Source organism: Pygocentrus nattereri, chromosome 28 (genome assembly GCF_015220715.1).
Source record: "Pygocentrus nattereri isolate fPygNat1 chromosome 28, fPygNat1.pri, whole genome shotgun sequence".
NCBI lineage: Eukaryota > Metazoa > Chordata > Actinopteri > Characiformes > Serrasalmidae > Pygocentrus > Pygocentrus nattereri.
The window spans coordinates 26,195,407-26,214,978 of record NC_051238.1 but is presented as its reverse complement, the minus strand read 5'-3'; the positions used below and the strand labels follow the sequence as shown (position 1 = coordinate 26,214,978).

At 39.6% G+C, this 19,572-nt stretch overlaps 1 protein-coding gene across 2 annotated transcripts in view; it reads right to left on the bottom strand.

Moving 5' to 3' along the window:
• The window catches only part of sema3gb (sema domain, immunoglobulin domain (Ig), short basic domain, secreted, (semaphorin) 3Gb), a 50,037-nt gene that overhangs the window by 2,500 nt on the left and 27,965 nt on the right, over positions 1-19,572 (bottom strand). Inside the window, exons 3-17 of one of the 2 annotated variants that reach the window (XM_017722423.2) lie at positions 9,417-9,577; positions 9,247-9,309; positions 8,954-9,073; positions 7,986-8,079; positions 7,749-7,868; positions 6,871-7,016; positions 6,136-6,250; positions 5,942-6,011; positions 4,051-4,195; positions 3,566-3,788; positions 2,820-2,908; positions 2,649-2,690; positions 2,261-2,418; positions 1,995-2,062; positions 1,385-1,509 (exon numbers count right to left, since the gene is read on the bottom strand). In XM_017722423.2, coding sequence (XP_017577912.1) covers positions 1,385-1,509; positions 1,995-2,062; positions 2,261-2,418; positions 2,649-2,690; positions 2,820-2,908; positions 3,566-3,788; positions 4,051-4,195; positions 5,942-6,011; positions 6,136-6,250; positions 6,871-7,016; positions 7,749-7,868; positions 7,986-8,079; positions 8,954-9,073; positions 9,247-9,309; positions 9,417-9,577 — 1,739 coding nt within the window. Of the gene's footprint in view, positions 1-1,384; positions 1,513-1,994; positions 2,063-2,260; positions 2,419-2,648; positions 2,691-2,819; positions 2,909-3,565; positions 3,789-4,050; positions 4,196-5,941; positions 6,012-6,135; positions 6,251-6,870; positions 7,017-7,748; positions 7,869-7,985; positions 8,080-8,953; positions 9,074-9,246; positions 9,310-9,416; positions 9,578-19,572 lie in introns of both variants that reach the window. The other variant, XM_017722422.2, reaches the window with a different exon arrangement.

The following is a 19,572-nucleotide window of genomic DNA, read 5'->3' as shown; positions in this document are numbered from 1 at the left end:
AGTTTTTGAACCTATCTTTGCTTGTGCTTATGAACACATACACTATATGGACAAAAGTATTAGGACACACATCTTACTCATTGTATTCAGGTGTTTCATTCAGTACCATTGCCACACATGTATAAACTCAAGCACTGAGCCATGCAGTCTGCCTTTACAAACATCAGTGAAAGAATGGAACGTTCTAACTGGTTCACTGAATTTGAGCGTGGTACTGTAACAGGATGCCAGCACTGCAACAAATCAGTTGGAAAAATATCTTAGAAATTCCACGTTCAACTTTGAGTGGTATTATTGAAAAATGGAAGCACTTACGAACCACAGCAAGTCATAAAAGTTGCCAACGCTCTGCTGACACAATAACTGCAGAGGTCCAAACGTCCTCTGGCATTAATATCAGTACAAATACTGTGCGTCATGAGCTTCATGCATGGGTTTCCATGGCTGAGCAGCTGCATGCAAACCTAACATCACCAATCTCAATGTGCGTTACCTGCCTGACTGCACAGTGTCAAATGTAAAGTTTGGTGGAGGAGGGATAATGCTACCAGGTTGTTTTTCAGGGGTTGGATTAGACCCCTTAGTTCCACTGAAAGGAAATCTTAATGTTTCAGCAAACCAAGACATTTTAGAGTTGGGGAAGAACCTTCCCTGTCCCAGCATGACTGAGCCCCAGTGCACAAAACAAGGTCCATAAAGGCATGGTTGGGTGAATTTGGTATGGAAAAGCTTGACCTCAACCCCATCGAACATATTTGAGATGAACTAGAATGGAGACTGTGAGCCAGGCCCTCTCGTCCAACATCAGTGTCTGACCTTACTGATGCACTTCTGGATGAGAGGGCAAAAATTCCCTCAAGCATACTCCAAAATATTGTAGAATGGAAACTGTTACAGCTGCCAAAGGAGGGGGGGCAACTATATACTAATGCCTTGCCATAGATTTGAAATGAGATGCCATTAAAGCTCCTGTAGATGTAGGGTTAGGGTTAGTGTAGTTGTGTAGATGTGTAGTTGTCCCAATACTTTTGTCCTGACTTTTTGTTTTGAGAATTACAAATGACTGGTTTGAAATCTCAAAGAATTTTGATTGCTGCAAGAAGTCACAGCATCACAGGATCATCCCATCTTCAGTAATTCTCAGTGAAGAAGTAAAAGACAACGATGAATTGTGAGTTGTGAGATTCTAAAACCGTAATATGCATTTTATATATTTTCTTGTAACTTACATGCTGTTAGTGGTCTTTGTTATGTGCGCTGAAATGACGACAAACTACTGAAATGCTAACCAAATAACTTGTAACTATTTGATAACTGAGAAATAAAGAAAATGGTTCATAGTGAATGAAGCAGTGATGAGCGGTGGACAGGGCAGGAATCTTACTGCTTTGCGTTTGCTGTCCTTCTGATAGAGCCATTTAACAGTAGCCTGAGGAGACCTGGGCTGACACTCCAGAAATGTGCTGCTGCCTTCCACACCAAACTGCACTGTCTCCCTCAGGCGCTTCTCTACTGAGAGAACAAGAGACAGGACATACTTACACACCTAATCACTTCCTTTCATTTTTCTGTTTAACTGTAAAACTCTAATTTCCCAAGTTTTCCCAGAAAAACCAATACATCAGAAATGGTGAGTTTTCCACTGCACTGGGTTTATAGTGATGATTACTTTGTGAGGTTAGGCTTAAGTTTTCTTTTAGCTCCCAGAACTATAAACCACTTACAGGGAATAAAGGGGAGCATGTGCACATAGAAAAACAGAAACCAAAATATACAAGGAATTCAAAAAGCTTTTATGGTGTCAGACACTGTAAATGTGATTGCGCTGAATTTACTTGATCCAAATGAACATTATTTTGTCTTTCAGTCTGCTTACTTTTGGAAAACACTATGATGACATCATGTATTTGAGTAACTTCAGAGTGTTCTGTTTTTTTCAGTGCATTTCCACCACCATAGTTTGCATATCCCAGTCCATTCCTAATCAGACATACCTTTAGAATTGAAGCCCCTGCACTGGCGTAACGGGTCTCCGTGTTTGATATCTTGTCTCCTGCTCCTCCTGAGGAAATATCCACAGACATTTTCAGTATCACATATCTGAAGTTACAGCAGCAACACCAGTTATACACAAACTCTGGTGAAAAAAAAAATTCTGCACTATAAAATTTAGGATTTTTTTTGTCACTTTTTTAAATGACACTTTTTTATGTCACAGCAGCCACTAACAGAGTATGCAGGTAAAGTGCAGTGTGCAGACCTCTTGGTGGCCGGGGTGAAAGCGGAGCATGTCTCTCCATCCCAGGCGCAGTAGGGGTCTCTAGCCAGGCAGCAGTCGGAGCAGGCTTTACCATACACAGCACACCGGTGTAGAGATACCTGGGTAAGACCCCGCTGCGATGACACATAAAGCTGTTGCTGTAACAGTAGTGGAGATAAAGGTAACAGTCAAAACACAAAAAACATTGCAGAACAGGACATGTTTAATTCTGGAAACCCTCTAAGGATTTTTAAACGCCAACTGGCTTTTCATGAATAATTAACTGCGCTGTAAGTTGCATCATCGTTTCTGTATATTTAAAAAGTACCGTACACTATTGTATGGAATAAGTGATTGCTCCATTTGGAGACTGTAAAAAAAATCATACCCTTTTAGTGGAGATTTTCAGAGTTTTCACTGGTGCTGGAGTCTGAAAAACATCAGCGACAGACATTCAGCTGCCACATATAAAAGTTGTCAAATTCAACATACTGTCTTCAGTTAGAAAATTATGAGGGTTATTAAAAAAACCACAGAACACATTCTATTGCGTAATTACCCTGAAAACCTCCACCTCTTCCAGGATGAGCTCTTCTGTTGTGCTTGTGTCTTTTGGCAAGACAATCACCTTTTGGACTGTTCCTCGATCTGACAGGGAGCAAGAGACATGCCACTTTGGAGAATTTCACCAAGGACTTTGAAATAAAACAGGGGTCTCCAGAAGGACTGTAGTTTATTCTTTAACCCCTCAGAATCTACAGTTTTGTACTTTTGCTATGCTGTTTAAATGTAGTTGCATAATAACATTATTATTGGGCAGACTAATCACTTAAACTTAATCTTAACTTAATCTTAAAAATGAACAGATTTGAGTCGGACTTTTCCATTTGATTCTGTGCCAAAAATGACAAAAATATGACTTTTCTTTAAACAAAATGAAATGTGTGTCTTATACTGGGTATTTCAGAGCATTTTAAGTAAGAAATAACCTACTGTTCAACATTTTTAAAATCACTGTTTTCAAAGATATGAAACTAATTTGTTGTGGATACACAGTATATTAATTTACAGTGTATAATAAGTTATTATTGACTAAAATATCAGGAATTATTGATATGACAAATTATTACAACTTTTCGAACATAGTGAATTGATATGAAATTACAACATGCTTTTGCTGTTGCTGGTGATAACTGTTAATTATTCAGCAACACTGTTTAGCCTTTTAAAATAATCTTAAAAAATAATCCAGACAATGAAGGGACATTCATGACTCATCAGATTATATGCTTAGAAATGTTTTACCTGTCCCCAGGAAGAGCACCTCATATCTCCCATCTACAGCATCCACCATGTCCACAGCAATGGTGGTGAAGCGGTAGTCCACACCGGTCCGTACCACCAGGGGGCGCTTGTGGGTAGGGTATATAGGATGGTACATGAGAGGGTGTGCACGCACAAAGTTGATAGCCTCGTCGGAGAAGGCTTTGGTGGTGTGGAGGCCGGGCGTGAACGTTCCTCCGGGGCACTGAGTTCAAACAGAGAAAAAGCAGAGAAATACCAACCATAAATCCACACCAGCACACCGGTACAGTATTTCAAGAGGATTAGCTTGAAATTAAATGCTACTGTGAGTCTGATGTGATAAAAAGCTTCATCTTGAAGGTTAATCAATGTCCTTGATGATTTATGATGAATGTACTGGTCAGGATTACATTACTCAGTCCTTGCACTTTGTACCTTGGCCCCATATGCCACTGAAGAAATAAAACCACACTGGTGGTGCTCACCGTGCCAGGACGGGGGTAGGGTATTTTTCCAGTGTAAGGAGTCCACTGGTAGTTGTGTCCATGTTTGTGGGAGAAGGGTCCGTTAAAGACGTTTCTAATGTCAGCCATGGAGTACACACACACTGCTGAGCCCTTAAACACAGAGCTAGAGAGACAAGTGTGTAGAAGAAAAAGAGACAAAGAGCATTAGAGCCTGACACACTCTGGAATAAACCACCATGTAGTGTACACAGAAAAATCATATTGATATAGTTATCCCCTTACAGTGAATGTAGTCAATCAGTCAAAACATGTTTAGCATTTGAATTTAACTACTTGTTATTAGCTATACGACAGGTTTCTTCATTAGTACAGATAACAGTAAGTTGTGCAGTGTCAGAAATCACATAAACAAGTCTATGTCAACTAACTTGCAGTTTAAAGGGGGATTCCACCAATTTTTCAAAAACCTCTTCATAATTAAATGGCTAAGATGTAAACATAGACAAAGAGAATGATGTGAATTGCTCCAAGAATCTTGCAAAGTCAAAACTGTTCACAGGTTTTGGACAAAAACAGATATTTTTAAAAGCATTCACGGTGGAAAGGTACACGCAGGACACTCTAAAGCATAACAGCCCACAAAGAAAACTCAGATTCACTATGAATCTGTGGGAACTGTGAATCTGTGGGAATTTGTGCCTTTTGTGAGGTCAGGCACTGATTTTACATGAGAAGGCATGGCTCACAATTTGACGTTCCGATATATCCCAAAGGTGTTCAGTGGGGTTGAGGTCAGGGCTCTGTGCAGGCCACAGGAATTCAAACCATCAAACGCATCAAACCACTTCTTTATAGACCTTGCTTTGTTGACAGGGGCACAGTCATGCTGGAACAGGAAAGGGCCTTCCCTAAACTGTTGCTACAAAGTTGAAAGCATATACCTGTCTAAAATGTCGTTGTATTCCATAGCATTAACATTACCTTTCCCTGGCTACGGGACTGAGCCCAAACCCTGAAAAGCAGCCCTAGACCATTATCCCTCCTCCACCAAACTTTGCCATAAGACTTGTCCATCAGACTGCCAAGTAGCGAAGCATGATTCATCATTTCAAAGAACATGTTTTCACTTCTTAGAGTTCTGCTTTTCACTTCTTAGAGTTCTGCTTAGAGCAAAGAAAAGGTATTTCATAAGGCTCTTAACACAGAGTTCCTGTCCTGATGTTGCTTCCAGAGGCAGTTTGGGACTATGTAGTGAGAGATGCAGATTTTTATGTGCTGCATGTTTCTGTGGTATGTCACTTTGTGGTTGAGTGGCTTCTATTCACTTCCATTTCACAATAATAGCAATTGACCAGGGCTCCTCAGTATGACTCATTCTACTACCATTGTTTGTCTATGGAGATTGCATAGTTATGTGCTTGATTGTGTAAACCTGCTATCAATAGATGTGCCTGAAACAGCTGAAGTCAATAATTAGAATGAGTGTCCACATACTTTTGGCCATGGTGCATGAAAACTCAGAAGACTCATGTAGGTCAACTGGTCATTTTAGATATTTACACTGTAGGCACTATGACCCCTGGTTCTTATTAGTTTTTCTTCAAATAAGCATTTAATATTAAAACACTCTGAATAACTTTGTTCACATCTCAATGAATGTGTTATACTGAAAATGCAGCTTGTATGACGCTAACGGTGGGTTATGAACTTCCATTACTTGTTAGGTACATTAACCTCGAGTTAAACTAAAGACACAAAATGTCTTGGCTGATGGACCACATTTGGAGTTGTGAGAAAACTTTGCAAATTTGATTTTTCACTGAAAGATTGCATAAGATTATGATCACTAACTAGAGTTGCTCATTGGACAATGTAACGTCAAATGTACTGGATTAGAGTGAGTCTTTACCCAGCAGTGGAGAACACAGCATACACAGTGGGGTTGCGTTCATCATGAGTCCGCTGAATGAAAACATCCCCTAAAACATAAACATATTAATCTTTCACTGAAGCAGTTCACTCTAGTGGAACCACAAGAGCAATAACATATACATCATTACATCACTGGAGGATAAAGGAGGAAAGAATAACAAACTCTCTTACTCAGTTCATCAAAATATGTCTCAACTCCTTCTGCTCCAATTACAGAACAGACCAGACGAGCCTTCAGGAAAGTTGTCCATTTATTTACCAGTGACCTTTGGCCTCCATCGTCATTCTAAGGTACAATTATAAGAGGTGAGATAAGAATATACGCAGAACTACAAATCAATATCTAAAATATACTTGTTACGTTATGTGTTTGAGAATAATTATCGCTTATTCTATTTTTTTCCTACATAAGGACTTCCATGAGATATTTATAACCCATACATACAGCTTTCTGTCAAAACAAGAAACCAGCCTTTTGTTCAACTTCAAGTCAAAACAAAAAAATACACAGCCTTCATCTCTCCAATCCTAAAAACAATGAATTACAGCTGTGTCCTCCCAATAAAAGCTGCTCCAAAAAAAGAGCTGCTGACGTTGTGTACCCTTCAAAGAGACTTTTATTAACTTTAAACAAGCAACTATCCACATATAGCTTCGCTGCCTAGCAGATTTCTTCCTCGTTATACCTACATATAAGATAATCTACTTGCATAAAGAAAGTAAAAGCAAAAGGTAAAAAAACAGGAATTGAGAAAATGAGAAAACCACCAAAACGGTCAGATAATTAAAACAATACATACATATTTTTTCTTTGAGAGACAGGAGAAAATCAAGCTCCACACGCTTCAGATATTAAAAAAATCCTCAAATGTCAAATGTCTTTTAATAGATTTTTGGAGTTCTCACCAGACAGACTCTGCCCACTCTGGCCAGCACACTGGGGGTGCTGCCCCCTGCTGCGTCCAAACTCTTTTCCCGGAAGAAGAAATACAACTTGTCGTCATTTTTTTCTGCACTATCTGGAATCTTCTGGATTTTTACAAACACAGGCTCTAGGACAGTGAGAGTGGAACACAGTGAGAGAGACAGACAGAGAGAGAAAGAACGAGCACTTTCTGTGTGAAAATTCACTGGGAAAATTTCAAACAGACAATGGAAATTTACACAAATACAACAAATGAATCCCAAATTTTGAAAAATGTACATAATTGGAGAAATGACTAATAATCCTTGGAGAGAGGCACAAATCCGCCCTCACTGCCAAATACATAACAACATGCCACCGCCTGAGAAACAGTGGGTGACAACCCCCATACCCCACCCTCCCCACCTCCACCCCATATATCCCCACTCTGACTCCCACCCTCCATCCCCCGATTCTACTGACACAACCTATTTGTGTTAAAAATGTCAAGTGTCATTAGTTTATTAATCAGTATGATTATAATTACAGTGATAATAATAATAATAATAATACTGTAATATTGTGATTATAATAATATTATTATTATTTATTATTTATGTTGGTTATTATTTATGTTGGTTCTTTTTATCTTCCTCCGTTTTCATGATGTTCACTGTTACTGTTGTGATGCTTTAGTAATACTGTACCTCACAGTCATGCTAATAAAGCTATTCTGAACTAAAGCTATTCTGAGAGAGAGATCTGAAGGTAGAGCTTAACCTGAACAGACATCCAGCCCTATCAGCATTATTTTCTGTGCCTAAGCTTAATACCCAGGTTTCTCTCTATACTGTTCATTCATTCTTCTGTTCAATCATACCATTCAGCCATCGGGAGTCGTATTGCTCTGTTCTCACAGCAGGTCTGTCTCCCAGCGTCCTGAAGATGGCTGGATCTGTCCCCATGAAGTCCACATGCACCCCTGCATACAGGTTACCATCTGCCAAAGGAGGACGAGGGAGTGGAGAAACAAATGAATCGGCATTAATGAAGCATGACTCCATCACAGCAGCCCATTTGTTTTGAACTTCAGAGGGTTGAGAGAGTGCAGGCTTACTGATAAGAACAGCAGCGTTTTCCTGCCGTGGATCATACGGACACTTTCCCTTCCCAGAATCTACATAACCAGGAACCAGGCGGAAGAGGTATTCCTGAGCACACACACACACACACACACACAGGATGAAAAAACCTGACTGGAACTTCACTGTGATCAAGAGTGATATGTGCATTGGCCAGCAAAAGTTTGGGGACACAGCTTTTCACCACATTTTAGTTAATGAGTATATTTCCTTTGTCAGGTCACAACAACTTAATGTACTGAATTAAATGGAAACAAACTAAATTTCTACAGAACCTGTGGTTTTATCCTGTTGTTGAAATGTCATCTCTAAAATATTTCAGCTGTTTAAACAGAATTTGAGCCAAAGGATATTCAGCGTGCGCTTGTGATTACAGTTTGAAAAAGAACATTTGTTGCAGAACATATCCAAAACAGACCATGGGCAATTTTAACAAGATCTAATATCACAACACTTTAAGAAATTTTCACAATACAAAATATGAATCACTGCATTTTGGTCACTGCAGTTGGTGTCTCATAAATTTGAAGTATAAACATAGAATATACAGAAATCAAGTTTTTTGCTCTAGTCCTCTCACGATCTGCTTTCAGAAGTTTTATTCTAGTGAATTTGAGTCGTATATGAAAAACGGCACCTCAAAGCAGTGGTTCAGTATTATTTTTATATGAAAACAACAATTTTAATGAATGTTTTTCGGTTTAAATTGTAAAGTGTATTAACCTGCGTATTGTCTGTCCTGTCATTTTTATCTTCAAAATGATAACTTTAACTTTAGGAGAAGGAAAAAACTTTACTTTCAGTGTAAGTCAGTGCAACCAGACTTTTTTCCAAGTCATCATTCATCATGAAACTTACACACAAAAAGTAAAACACAACAGGCACTTTCAAATGATATCAATGAGGTTTTGTTCCGACAGCAGTGATGTGCATGTGTAGCTACCTCAGCCTTCCAGCCCCGGTTGATGAAGGTGCAGACGGGTTTGTAAGCTCCTGTGCCGCACGTGTACAGATGAGTTCTGTTCCACGGCTCGATCAGACGCACAAAGTTGGCACACTCTCCCTGTGTAGGGGAGAGAAAAGATAGCCCACCTGAGGATTCACTTTATCCTCAACTTCAACCGTGCATGGAAAGATCATCTGAGGCGCAGCTACAGGCATGAGGATTTCATCACTCATTCACAAATTTAAACAGCTAAGCATTTATAAGATACCCTGGGCTAATGACAGACCCACCTGTCCTCCTTTCCCAGTCATCCTGCACTCTCCTTTCCTCTGGCTAGTAGCAGGCCAGTGGATCTAGGATCAAACATAGAGTTATTTCTAGGTCACCTAAATACGTTTATGCACTGATTTACATAAGTGAAACATGTACAACAAAGACTAGGCGTTGTTGTCTGTCTTACAATCAGTGGCTCTTTGTTTATGTTCTGCATGTCCAGGGAGACTAGATACTCGCGGCTGCCCAGGTAAAGCCGGCCTTGGTCCTGGTCCATGTGGAGGATGCGGTAATCGCTGGTGTTGAAGGAGAAGCTGAATGGCCGGATGGTCCTCGTTTCCAGCAGCTCTGTAAGACATATGAATGAGAAAATGTCAGCTTTGAGGGTTTTAAAATCAGTTGACTCTTTGAGTTGATTTCCCAAACTGGGATTAAGCCTCGTCCTGGGCAAATGGAGATTCTCAGTTGAAAGAAAATACAGCCCTGGACTAAGCGGCCATTAAATTTCCAAAATTTTATTACACACTTAATAACAGCTCAACTAGTTTGCTCTGAAGTCAATGTTGTTACTGAACACAAGCCTTCTGCATTTAATAAATGTGGGATTTTAAGTGGTTAGTCCTTGCCAGGCAAACCAAACATTAAGAGCTCATCAAAAAGTCTATTTCCTTTGTTCCCATCATTTTCCTATTACTTGAAATGTAGTTGTATGTGTGATGTGTGAAAGGCTAATGTAACCAACAGGTAATGGACACTTTTACTACATCAACTAACAAACTGGATGCCTAATTCGATAAAGACAGACAAAACTGGCCCAAGATTCAGGCGTCATACAGACATAACAGAATCAGGTCTATTCAAGATTATTGTTAATGGATTGAGGCAAGAGTGTGATGTAGGCATGTAGTTAGCACAGTGCTAACTGGTGGATACAAGCTACCATTACGTCTTAGCTACATTAGCCTCCCAGAGAAGCAAACCTCTGACACCGAACATGTCTTGGCTGATCAACTACACTGGAGTAAGGGGGAAAATGTGTCAATCTGTCAATCTGAACTATTATTTTAATGCACTGTTTAATGCATCATCCAGTTAATTACATTCAAAGTTCTTTTTATTGCAGATTGACTGAAGCACTTCTTGGCAGAAGTAGATTAGAACAAGTAGGAGTAAAGGAAGCAGCGAACAATGTACTTCAGCTTCATAAGCTCTAAGGACTGGTCTAGGAGCTGTGCTTGTGACTGAGATTAGCATTAAACAAAAGAAGAATCTGCTCCTAGATCAGCTTGCTTAGTCTGAGATTAAAGGCCCTAATCTTATGCATGCAGGCCCTGCTTCATCTCTCTCTCTGTCATACAGCAGGTGGCAGTAATCTCTGTGCAACTCCCTCTCTCTCTCTCTCTCTCTCTATTGCTGAGGGGAACAGGGGATAGGAGCAGGTGTGGAGATGAAAGATGAGTTCAGCTGTCTGAGCATGCAGGCCGGCCGCATGCTAAACGCCTCTTACTGTCCCTGTACCCGCTCCCAGAGCTTATCCGCACAGAGCAATGTCGCCAATCACAGCAACGCGCTTTACTGCGGATGTTTGCTGTGGTACCGCACACATATTCACATAGCTTCACGTTACAAAGACAGGACGATTCCACTTGACACATGAATATTAGGTGACCTCAGAGTGAATGAAAGAGGCAGGGAAACAGAGAGAGGGACAGGGTGAGAGAGGCAGGGTGGGGAGGGGAGAAACTGGTTGACTTTAGATATAAATCTGGGGTTATGAGGACGTGCTGACATCATTGCCCTCTACGAGAACAAGTGGAAGTGCATGTTTAGCACATGGGGGGTTAGGGGGGGTTGAGAGTATGAGTGACACACAGAGCAAACCTATAAATTACTTCATGTTTGCCTCATACCACCCTGCACTTTGATCTCAGAGGATCGCTGAGCTTCCTCCCAAACTCTAACCTGCCTCAACCGCAGCTCATGTTTTGAATAAATAGAAATAGCATTAGTAGCGGCAATGAGAAGGTCACACTCAGACACTGTTTCATGTAATGCCTATGATACAGGCTCTAATTCAAGGGTGTCCCTGGGTATCTCTGTTCCTGGATTCCAGCACATTTTGCTCAAATACATTCATTATATTCAACTTCTTAGTTAGTTACCAGGTTTACTAGGTATGTTTAAGAAAAGGAACTGACCACACCTGCTAAAATGAGCCCCTGCAAGGCCAATTACAGCAGAAATTCAGCTGAAAAGCACTGATATTTACAATACCATGGAAAAGCATTTGTATCCTCCCTGTAAAAGAAAACTGTATTTTGTTGACACTCACATGTCTTATAATAGATTTTGTTTAAGAGCCCTGAAACAAAGTATGGCAAATATGCAAAAATAGAAGAAATCATAATGGGGCTTATTATTATTATTAATAAGCTTATTTTACACTATAATAAAAATACTTCTACGATAAGGAAACGGAAAAACACTGGTTATTACACAAGTCAGAAACTGCTACACCAAATAGTCTACCTTTGTTACTTGTATTGTATTTAATGAAAAGAAACCAATAAATGAATCCTGGAAGGCTCCACCCCAGGACTCTAATGGTTAAATTATTTCAGACTTTGTACATTCATTTGGACTCTGTTTGGGTCACTGACATATGTATGGGACTACATAAAATTAGTTTCAGACGTTCATGCCTGAAAAACTGGCAGGTGGTGTAACCGTCCAACCACATGCAGATTAAGCAAACTAGTAAAAAAAGTAAAAAAAGGATAGTTTTAATAAAATTTACAATTTTAAACAAAATATTCTGCCATGCTTTTATGTTTACCACATTTAATAGCATAACTTTTTGCAAAATAGGGCAGCTTTAAAGTATTCACTTATAAATATTACAAATATTTGTCCATTAATTATGATTTACTCTGGTGGCACAACTGAAAACACAAGACTTTATTCACATATGCTTTTAAGAAAGAGTGAGCAGGATACATATCATAAAAATACCAATTTAGGGTGTGATGCTACAGTCAGTAGCCCTTTCATGTTTTTGTCATATCATTTTTGAGACATGGCTAAACCACGGTTAGTCAGGTGGTACGACCCAAGGAAAACCATTAAAATCTCTTATTATTATAATAATGTTTATTCATTTGAAAAAATGCTTGGATAAACTTGAGTTCAAGTACAAAGCTTTTTATGCTTGTCCAAGTACAAAGACCAGTCCATATACATTTCCAGATTACTTTAAACGATATTCTAATGTGTGGTTTCCACCATCCTGACCACCTAGAGAGACATTTTCTGGATTTTAGCATTAATGATCCTAAAAATGAATTCACCTGTTCATGATTTCATGGGTATCAATATCAGTGACAACTGGTTTAACTTGTATCTCTACTTTGTGTTCTGCAGTAACAGACACATGGATTGCTACACATCTGCACCTCACATGCTTTTTTAATATAAGTGGCAAATAACATGCAGCATGTGATGATATTTAAACTAATAAAGAGAGGAGATCAAAAAGCTAAATATATGCCATATAGTATTTCACGATAATAAATCTTTCATAAAAATACCTTTACATAGCTACTGATAAACACACTCGACTGAGTTTAGAAAGATGACAACATCAGAGTCCTGTACAACCTCACATGTGTATGAATGTGCAGTGATGAAGGAGATGGGAGTATATATAAGCATGCTAATGGGTGTGTGTTTGGTGCTCTTCTTGGTGCTCTAACTAGGTGGCGAAGTGTAGTGCTGATGTGTGTGTGGTGTGTCTCCCTCTGGCAGTTGTACGGGTGATCCTCCAGCCACGCACACAATCTCTCTGGGCCCAGGGCCACAGGGTCAGCCTGGGATTCCTGACCGCTAGCTGCATTATTGGGCAGCAGTGCTATTCTCAGCCCTCCTCTCATCCCTGTCCAACAGGCTTTATCCACAAAATCCACTACCTTTGGACAAGGGTGGGGCATAAGGTCAGGCTTTTTTCAGGAGGACACATATGCCAGCTCTGAAAATGCCAGGCCAAACTGCCCACGTCCGGATCTGTACCTCTAGTGCAACAGTGGAATTAGTGGAGGTGGTGAAGAATTTCTTAATGAGGGGCGACTGATGATTGTTCAGAACATGCTCTGCTAATGGGTTGGTGACTGCAAAAACCATGATGTGGATAAACAAAGGATTTTGTGCTCAGTGAACAGGCTACGAACGTATCAACACTGTAGGGCCAAACGATAACTTTACAGAAGATGGGAAAATGTTCACTTTTAATGGATGTTCATGTAACAAGATTTTTTTTCAAGTATTTTTGGACCATTGCTGTTTTCAAACTGTAACCATAACGGACAACCGGAGTTTTAAAGTCATGAAAAAGACAAAAATGGAGATCTAAAGGTGTGATAAAAGTTCCGTGTTGTCTCTAGTCGTAACCATTAAGACCAGGTCCCAAAAGATAACAAAAGCATCAGGTTTTAATCATAATTATGTTCTTTCAGGAGGGGTGTTACAATAATAAAGTCAAGCTACCTGGTGACAGAGGGATAAAAAAGATGGACCAAAGTTCATCAAATTATTGGATCATTAGATCCCACACTGTAAAACTTAATGTTGAAATTCAGCAATTAGGATGAGTGAAAAGATGTACCCAAGTAAATATAACCTGTTCAACAATTTCTTCCTTTGCAGTTAAACTGGTAACTTTCGACTAAGTAGAGCCCTGCTTGCAATTTTACAGCCCAAGACAGATTTATTGTCACTTCAGCAATTTAAGTTTGAAGTTATCATCTCACAATTTAACAACAAAGTTAAAGGATTCAGTCACAGATATTTGCACCTTTTCCCAATATTGCTCACAATATATAGCTTGATTATATGGGGAAACCGTGCAACAGTGGCAGTACAGTAAGATAAGAGATACTTTTTTGATCCCACAAACGGGGAAATTCCACCTCTGCATTTAACCCATCCGTGAAGTGAAACACCACATACACACTAGTGAACACACACACTAGGGGGCAGTGAGCACACTTGCCCAGAGCGGTGGGCAGCCCTATCCACGGCACCCGGGGAGCAGTTGGGGGTTAGGTGTCTTGCTCAAGGACACCTCAGTCATGGACTGTCGGCTCTGGGGATCGAACCAGCAACCTTCTGGTCACAGGGCCAGATCCCTAACCTCCAGCCCACGACTGCCCATGGTAGTAGACAGTGCATTTGTAGGCAGAGCAGGGATTGGTCAGTCCTCTGTATTCACTATTTATTTAGTTAAACATACATAAATTTTCCTTAACATTTTCCTATTTAATAGACTTTAAAAGACACAATGAGTGAGATGTCATCCCTTTAATTCCTACACACAGTCAATCACTTGCACATTAATAAAATAAGATGCATCAGCACAACTGCTGTCTTTCAGGTAACTCCTTTGGGCAAGACTTATAACATATTTATTCACACGCGACCATTTGACACATTTAAAAAGACTTCTGGCTTTCTATGCACACAAACAAACAACAAACTACTGCAGGCAAACTGCAAACTCCATGGCTTCTACAGCTTCAGAGAGATCAGAAATGATGCCATTGTCCGCAGGTCTGCGATTTTTGACCTCATCCATTACAAGCTATTGCAAAGTTTTGACACTGACTCAGAACCTCCGAATGTCATCACATTAACACACAGTCAAGCTGCCAGGTCTCACAAAGCTAAATTTTACTGTAGAGGCAATCTGGTTTTGTCATTTGCCTGTGTGGGTGTGAACGTAAACTTGTGAAAGCACACGAAAAGATGACATTGTACTTTTTCTGCCGACTGGACAAAATTCATCAACCATTAAGAAACCTTCTAGTTCACAGTTCACAGAGCGACACTGAAACCGAATATGTTTGATGAAAGAAAGTGGGCTAAAAAGGAAGGCCAGGGAGGCGGTCAGTGTATGAAAGCATAATTGGCCTAATGGAAAACAGATCTGCCCCAACATTAACTGAACTGAATGAAAACGCATGAAACTCTACTAAGACTCTACTTGGTAGACTCTACCTGTCTATTGGCAAACCAGTGTAGTGTTTATCATATATGACACACCTAGTAGTAGATATGAATTGGCTAGTAGCAGAGGGGAGTTTAGAGGGAGCCTTGTTTATGGACTGGATTCAGGACATGTTTGCCAACTGGACCTGACTTTGGGGACTATGAAGGTTTGTGTGTGTGTGTGTGTGTGTGTGTGTGTGTACCAGCTTGTGCCAGGGTCAATTCTACAGCCAAAAGCTGGTGTAATAGGATTCATTTGTGGAGAACAAAAGTGGTCACATTTTCCACTCACAGTCTCCCTGACCGACTGGAAATCAGGCTTTGTAAAAGCAAGCCTTCTTGGAGCAGTACAGCTCACACCTCGGTACAAAGAAAGAAACAGCATAAGCAAGAAAGAGTATATAAAGGACAGAATGTAATGCTGATAGTAAAGTATAACTAGGTATTAGGAGTGTAACAATACAAAATATTGTACTGTATTGTTGTACCTTGGCTAGTGTGTCAGACTGAGCCATTATACAGCATAGCTTATGTTTACTGTTAACCCTTTAAGACCATGGCAATTTCTGCCATTAATCTGCTCTTCTGCCTTAATAACAGAGCTTCTCAGTGCAGTTTGATGTGGAACATGATCTAACAAAGCCAAAAATGTATTGATTTTGTCACAAATGACAATTTTTTAACAATTATATGGATAGGAATATGTCACACATCAGTCACATTTCTTTACTGTAATTAAACAAAAAAAACAGTTTAATTATGCTTACTGATACATACTGATGCGTTTCACTCTGGCCAACCTGCACATGCTTGCAACATAACTCTACTGTGCATTTCCACACTGTCCCATACATACATTTACTCCCGAAAATTATGAACCTTTTTCATGAAGTATATAAATGACTTAGTAACTACATTTATATATATAATATTCCATGTTACTTTTAGACAATGTCCTGTATTGTGTGTTTTATGTTTTTCCTATCATTTTATTGGAATTTAATAACTGCACCAAAAATCTCCTTGCACATCTTGACAATCAAAAAGATTCTAATTTACATTTATGGCATTTGGCTGACGCTCTTATCCAGAGCGACTTACGATTTGATTGTTTGACACAGGTCAAGGTGGTGTTAGGAGTCTTGCCCAAAGACTCTTATTGGTATAGTGTAGGGTGCTTACCCAGGCAGGGGACTGAACCCCAGTCTACAGCGTAGAAGGCAGAGGTGTTACCCACTACACTAACCAACCACCATAATTCTGATTATGATGTAAAACATGCAGTTATAAAAATATGGAACTGAATTGTGGACCTAAATATAGATCCCTCAGAGTTTAAGAGGTTAAAGATCGTGTATATTATCATGGACATCTACAGTCTATTTGGAGTTCTGCGTATAGGAAGTGTCTTTGACCTGGAACTGAAATAACCAGCTGGAGGTGAATCATTTTTGGAGCAGGGAGGAGGGAATGTTCCATGAGCTTAAGGCAAAAAACACCAGTCCGTTTTTTGTTTCTTCACTCAGCTTATGGCTTTCTTAGGATTTATTTAAACAAGTGAAATGAAGTGCTTCATGTTTCCTGTACAACTCGATGAAGCACCCTCACCGTGTCATGATGTGGATGTATGATCTATAGCTCATGAACATACTTGTGGACATTTTCCTGCATTACAAAGGGAAAGAAAATCTTACTATAATTCCGATAATGCCCACCACATGATGAAAAGAACATAATCTATCATTGAAGGTCCACAGCTGCTGTAAATATTGAACATGACTACCTCAAAAATCACACAAAGCAAAAGATCTTTCAATTCAGGCTGTTTTGATATAGCTCTTTGACTTTGAGTGCATTTGCCAACTTTAATAGTTCATGGAAGCTTATTAAGCTCTAGAAATTCCAGTGTACCAGAGCACTTGAGTTCGGAGAATGTGGTTTTAGTGTCATACACACTGGGAGACACTGTGACCATAACAAACTTGCCCATACACATCGACAGATTGACCACAGATTGCAGTTCACAGTGAGTGAACCAGGGGAACATGCCACCTGATTAACAGCCCCTCTGCTCCCTGTATATATTATGTATGCTTAAAGCAGATGAGGCTGAATATTTCACTATATATTTTGTGCTAATGTGGATTTCCATGCTTTGTATTAGGAGATGTTTTCATCCAAACCTAATGCAAGCTTGTTGCCAAGCATATATTATAATAAAGGAAATGTTGTCATCCTGGAGATTTTTGTTAGAATATTATATTCCAACTGAAAGTGAACAACAATCTTAAAATGTCTTTAGCTGATACATTACGTTTGTTAAGCACACTGTTTTGCAGCAGGTCAACTTAGGACACTAGTCACAAGTCACATATGCCAAGACACAGTTGCTGCTTTGTGAGCAGTTCATTCAGGCCAGAAAGCAGATTCAGACTGTTTAAAGAAGTGCAGAAAATATTCCACGTGTGTGTGTTTCTTTTGGACACTGCTAGGTTGAACCCAGTCTAAACTTCAGCTGCAGGTTCAGCCTCACAGCTCTTCTCCTTCATAGGCCAGTAGCAACCCCACTTGGCACTTTGTCAGGAAACGGTAGCCAGTGAGGTAGCCTCTGTGACTTCTGTGTTTACTTTGGTTAAATTCTGGTTGGAAAAACAACAGAAAAATAAAAGAACTACTTTCTTAAAAAATAAATGGTTGTCATTAGACCAGTGTCACAGAAACACCCCTTCTGGTTCCCTATAGAACATGTCAAGGGATGTTTCTTTGAACAACCCTTTTTATAACTGAGATGTTTGAGAAGTGCGAACAGCTTTTTAATATTTAAAGAAACTCTTCATAATGTAAAGGCTCTATATGAATTAGAGGTTTGTAAAGCAAGCCAAATAAATATTATCACTTGGTTTGTAAAGCAGGCCATTTAGGAACCATTACTGTTTTACATGCGTAAGGTTCAGAATATTGATATGGTATTATGTTGTACATAAACTCTTAGCCATGAATAGTCTTAAATCTAATTTTGTACAGGGTCTATATGTAAACCACTATATTGCAATTTAATCAGAGAATACAACATTTCTAGATTATCTGAACAGGGGCTTGAAAGTCCTTTGGCATATGAGGAAGCCATGCCATCTGCAGCAAAAACCTTACAGAGCTTAGGCGTCTATGCCCTATTAAGATTTTCCAGCTAAGTGTTCTAAATGGTGTTCTACATCATTTCATACCATAACGTTTACATTGTGATATGTATCATATAGTTTAGTTGCATATACCTAGCCCTAGAAATAACTGGCCCAAATATGAAATGAGAAAGACCTTGTGTGGTGTTATTAGCCTCCTGACACAAAGCTACAATATTTTCAGACATTATGGATACTGTGGGCTGAATTAGTGGCTGTTGGCCAAGGGAACTGGCTGTAGTCCACAACACATGGACACAGGGCACCAAATTTCTACAGCATTGGAAAAATATGCAGACTGATCTGAGAGTAGTTTTGCAGATTGTCTTAGTATGTAGTAGTGCACAGTAAGTTGGAGCTTGGTACCATGACAGTGGTTCTGGTTCAGTTGAAAAAGTCAACTTCTTCTCAGACCAAGTTTTACAAGAAGGCCATGGTGAAGTTCTCATTTATGTGGAATTCTTCCAAGCTCCTCTTGGGAAGGAGCATGAAACAGGCCAGTTGCACTGACCTACTGAGTTTGTTGCTGCCTCTCTCCTTCTCTCTCCCCTCATTTTAACGTTCCCAATTATGGAAACAAGCTGTCAGTCCTAATAACCGGTTACAATATCTTCTGTAAACACTCCAGCTCGGCATGAGATGTGAATCTCAGCATTACCTCATTGCAACTGTATCTCATCAAAACATACTGCGTACTAACTTTCATCAAGATGTTCATTTGTGATCAGATACTTAAAACAAATGTGAGTCTTGGTTTGGCTTTACCGCTCTATCTCTTCACCTTTCTTTGTCATCTGTATGAAACAGAGATCAGATTTTCCTGTATCTTCAGTGACTGTTTACACCAGCTCAATCACATCCTCTAAATTTCAGTAAGTTACAATCTCTGTCTTCTTATCCAAGCCCATGTATCAGAGTCACATGAAGCCTCTTGAAGGTTTGACACTAGAACATTTATCAGAGGAAAAAAATCACTTCCCATAAGGCTACCTCTGAACCCTCAGCTATTAATTCTGCTGCTTTCCCGGTTACTGAGTATATGTAACTCTTTATACTTTCCAAAGAAGTTTCCCACATTTATAGTAGAGCGTCATTGCTGGTTCTGAAGTGCCGGCCAGTCTGGGA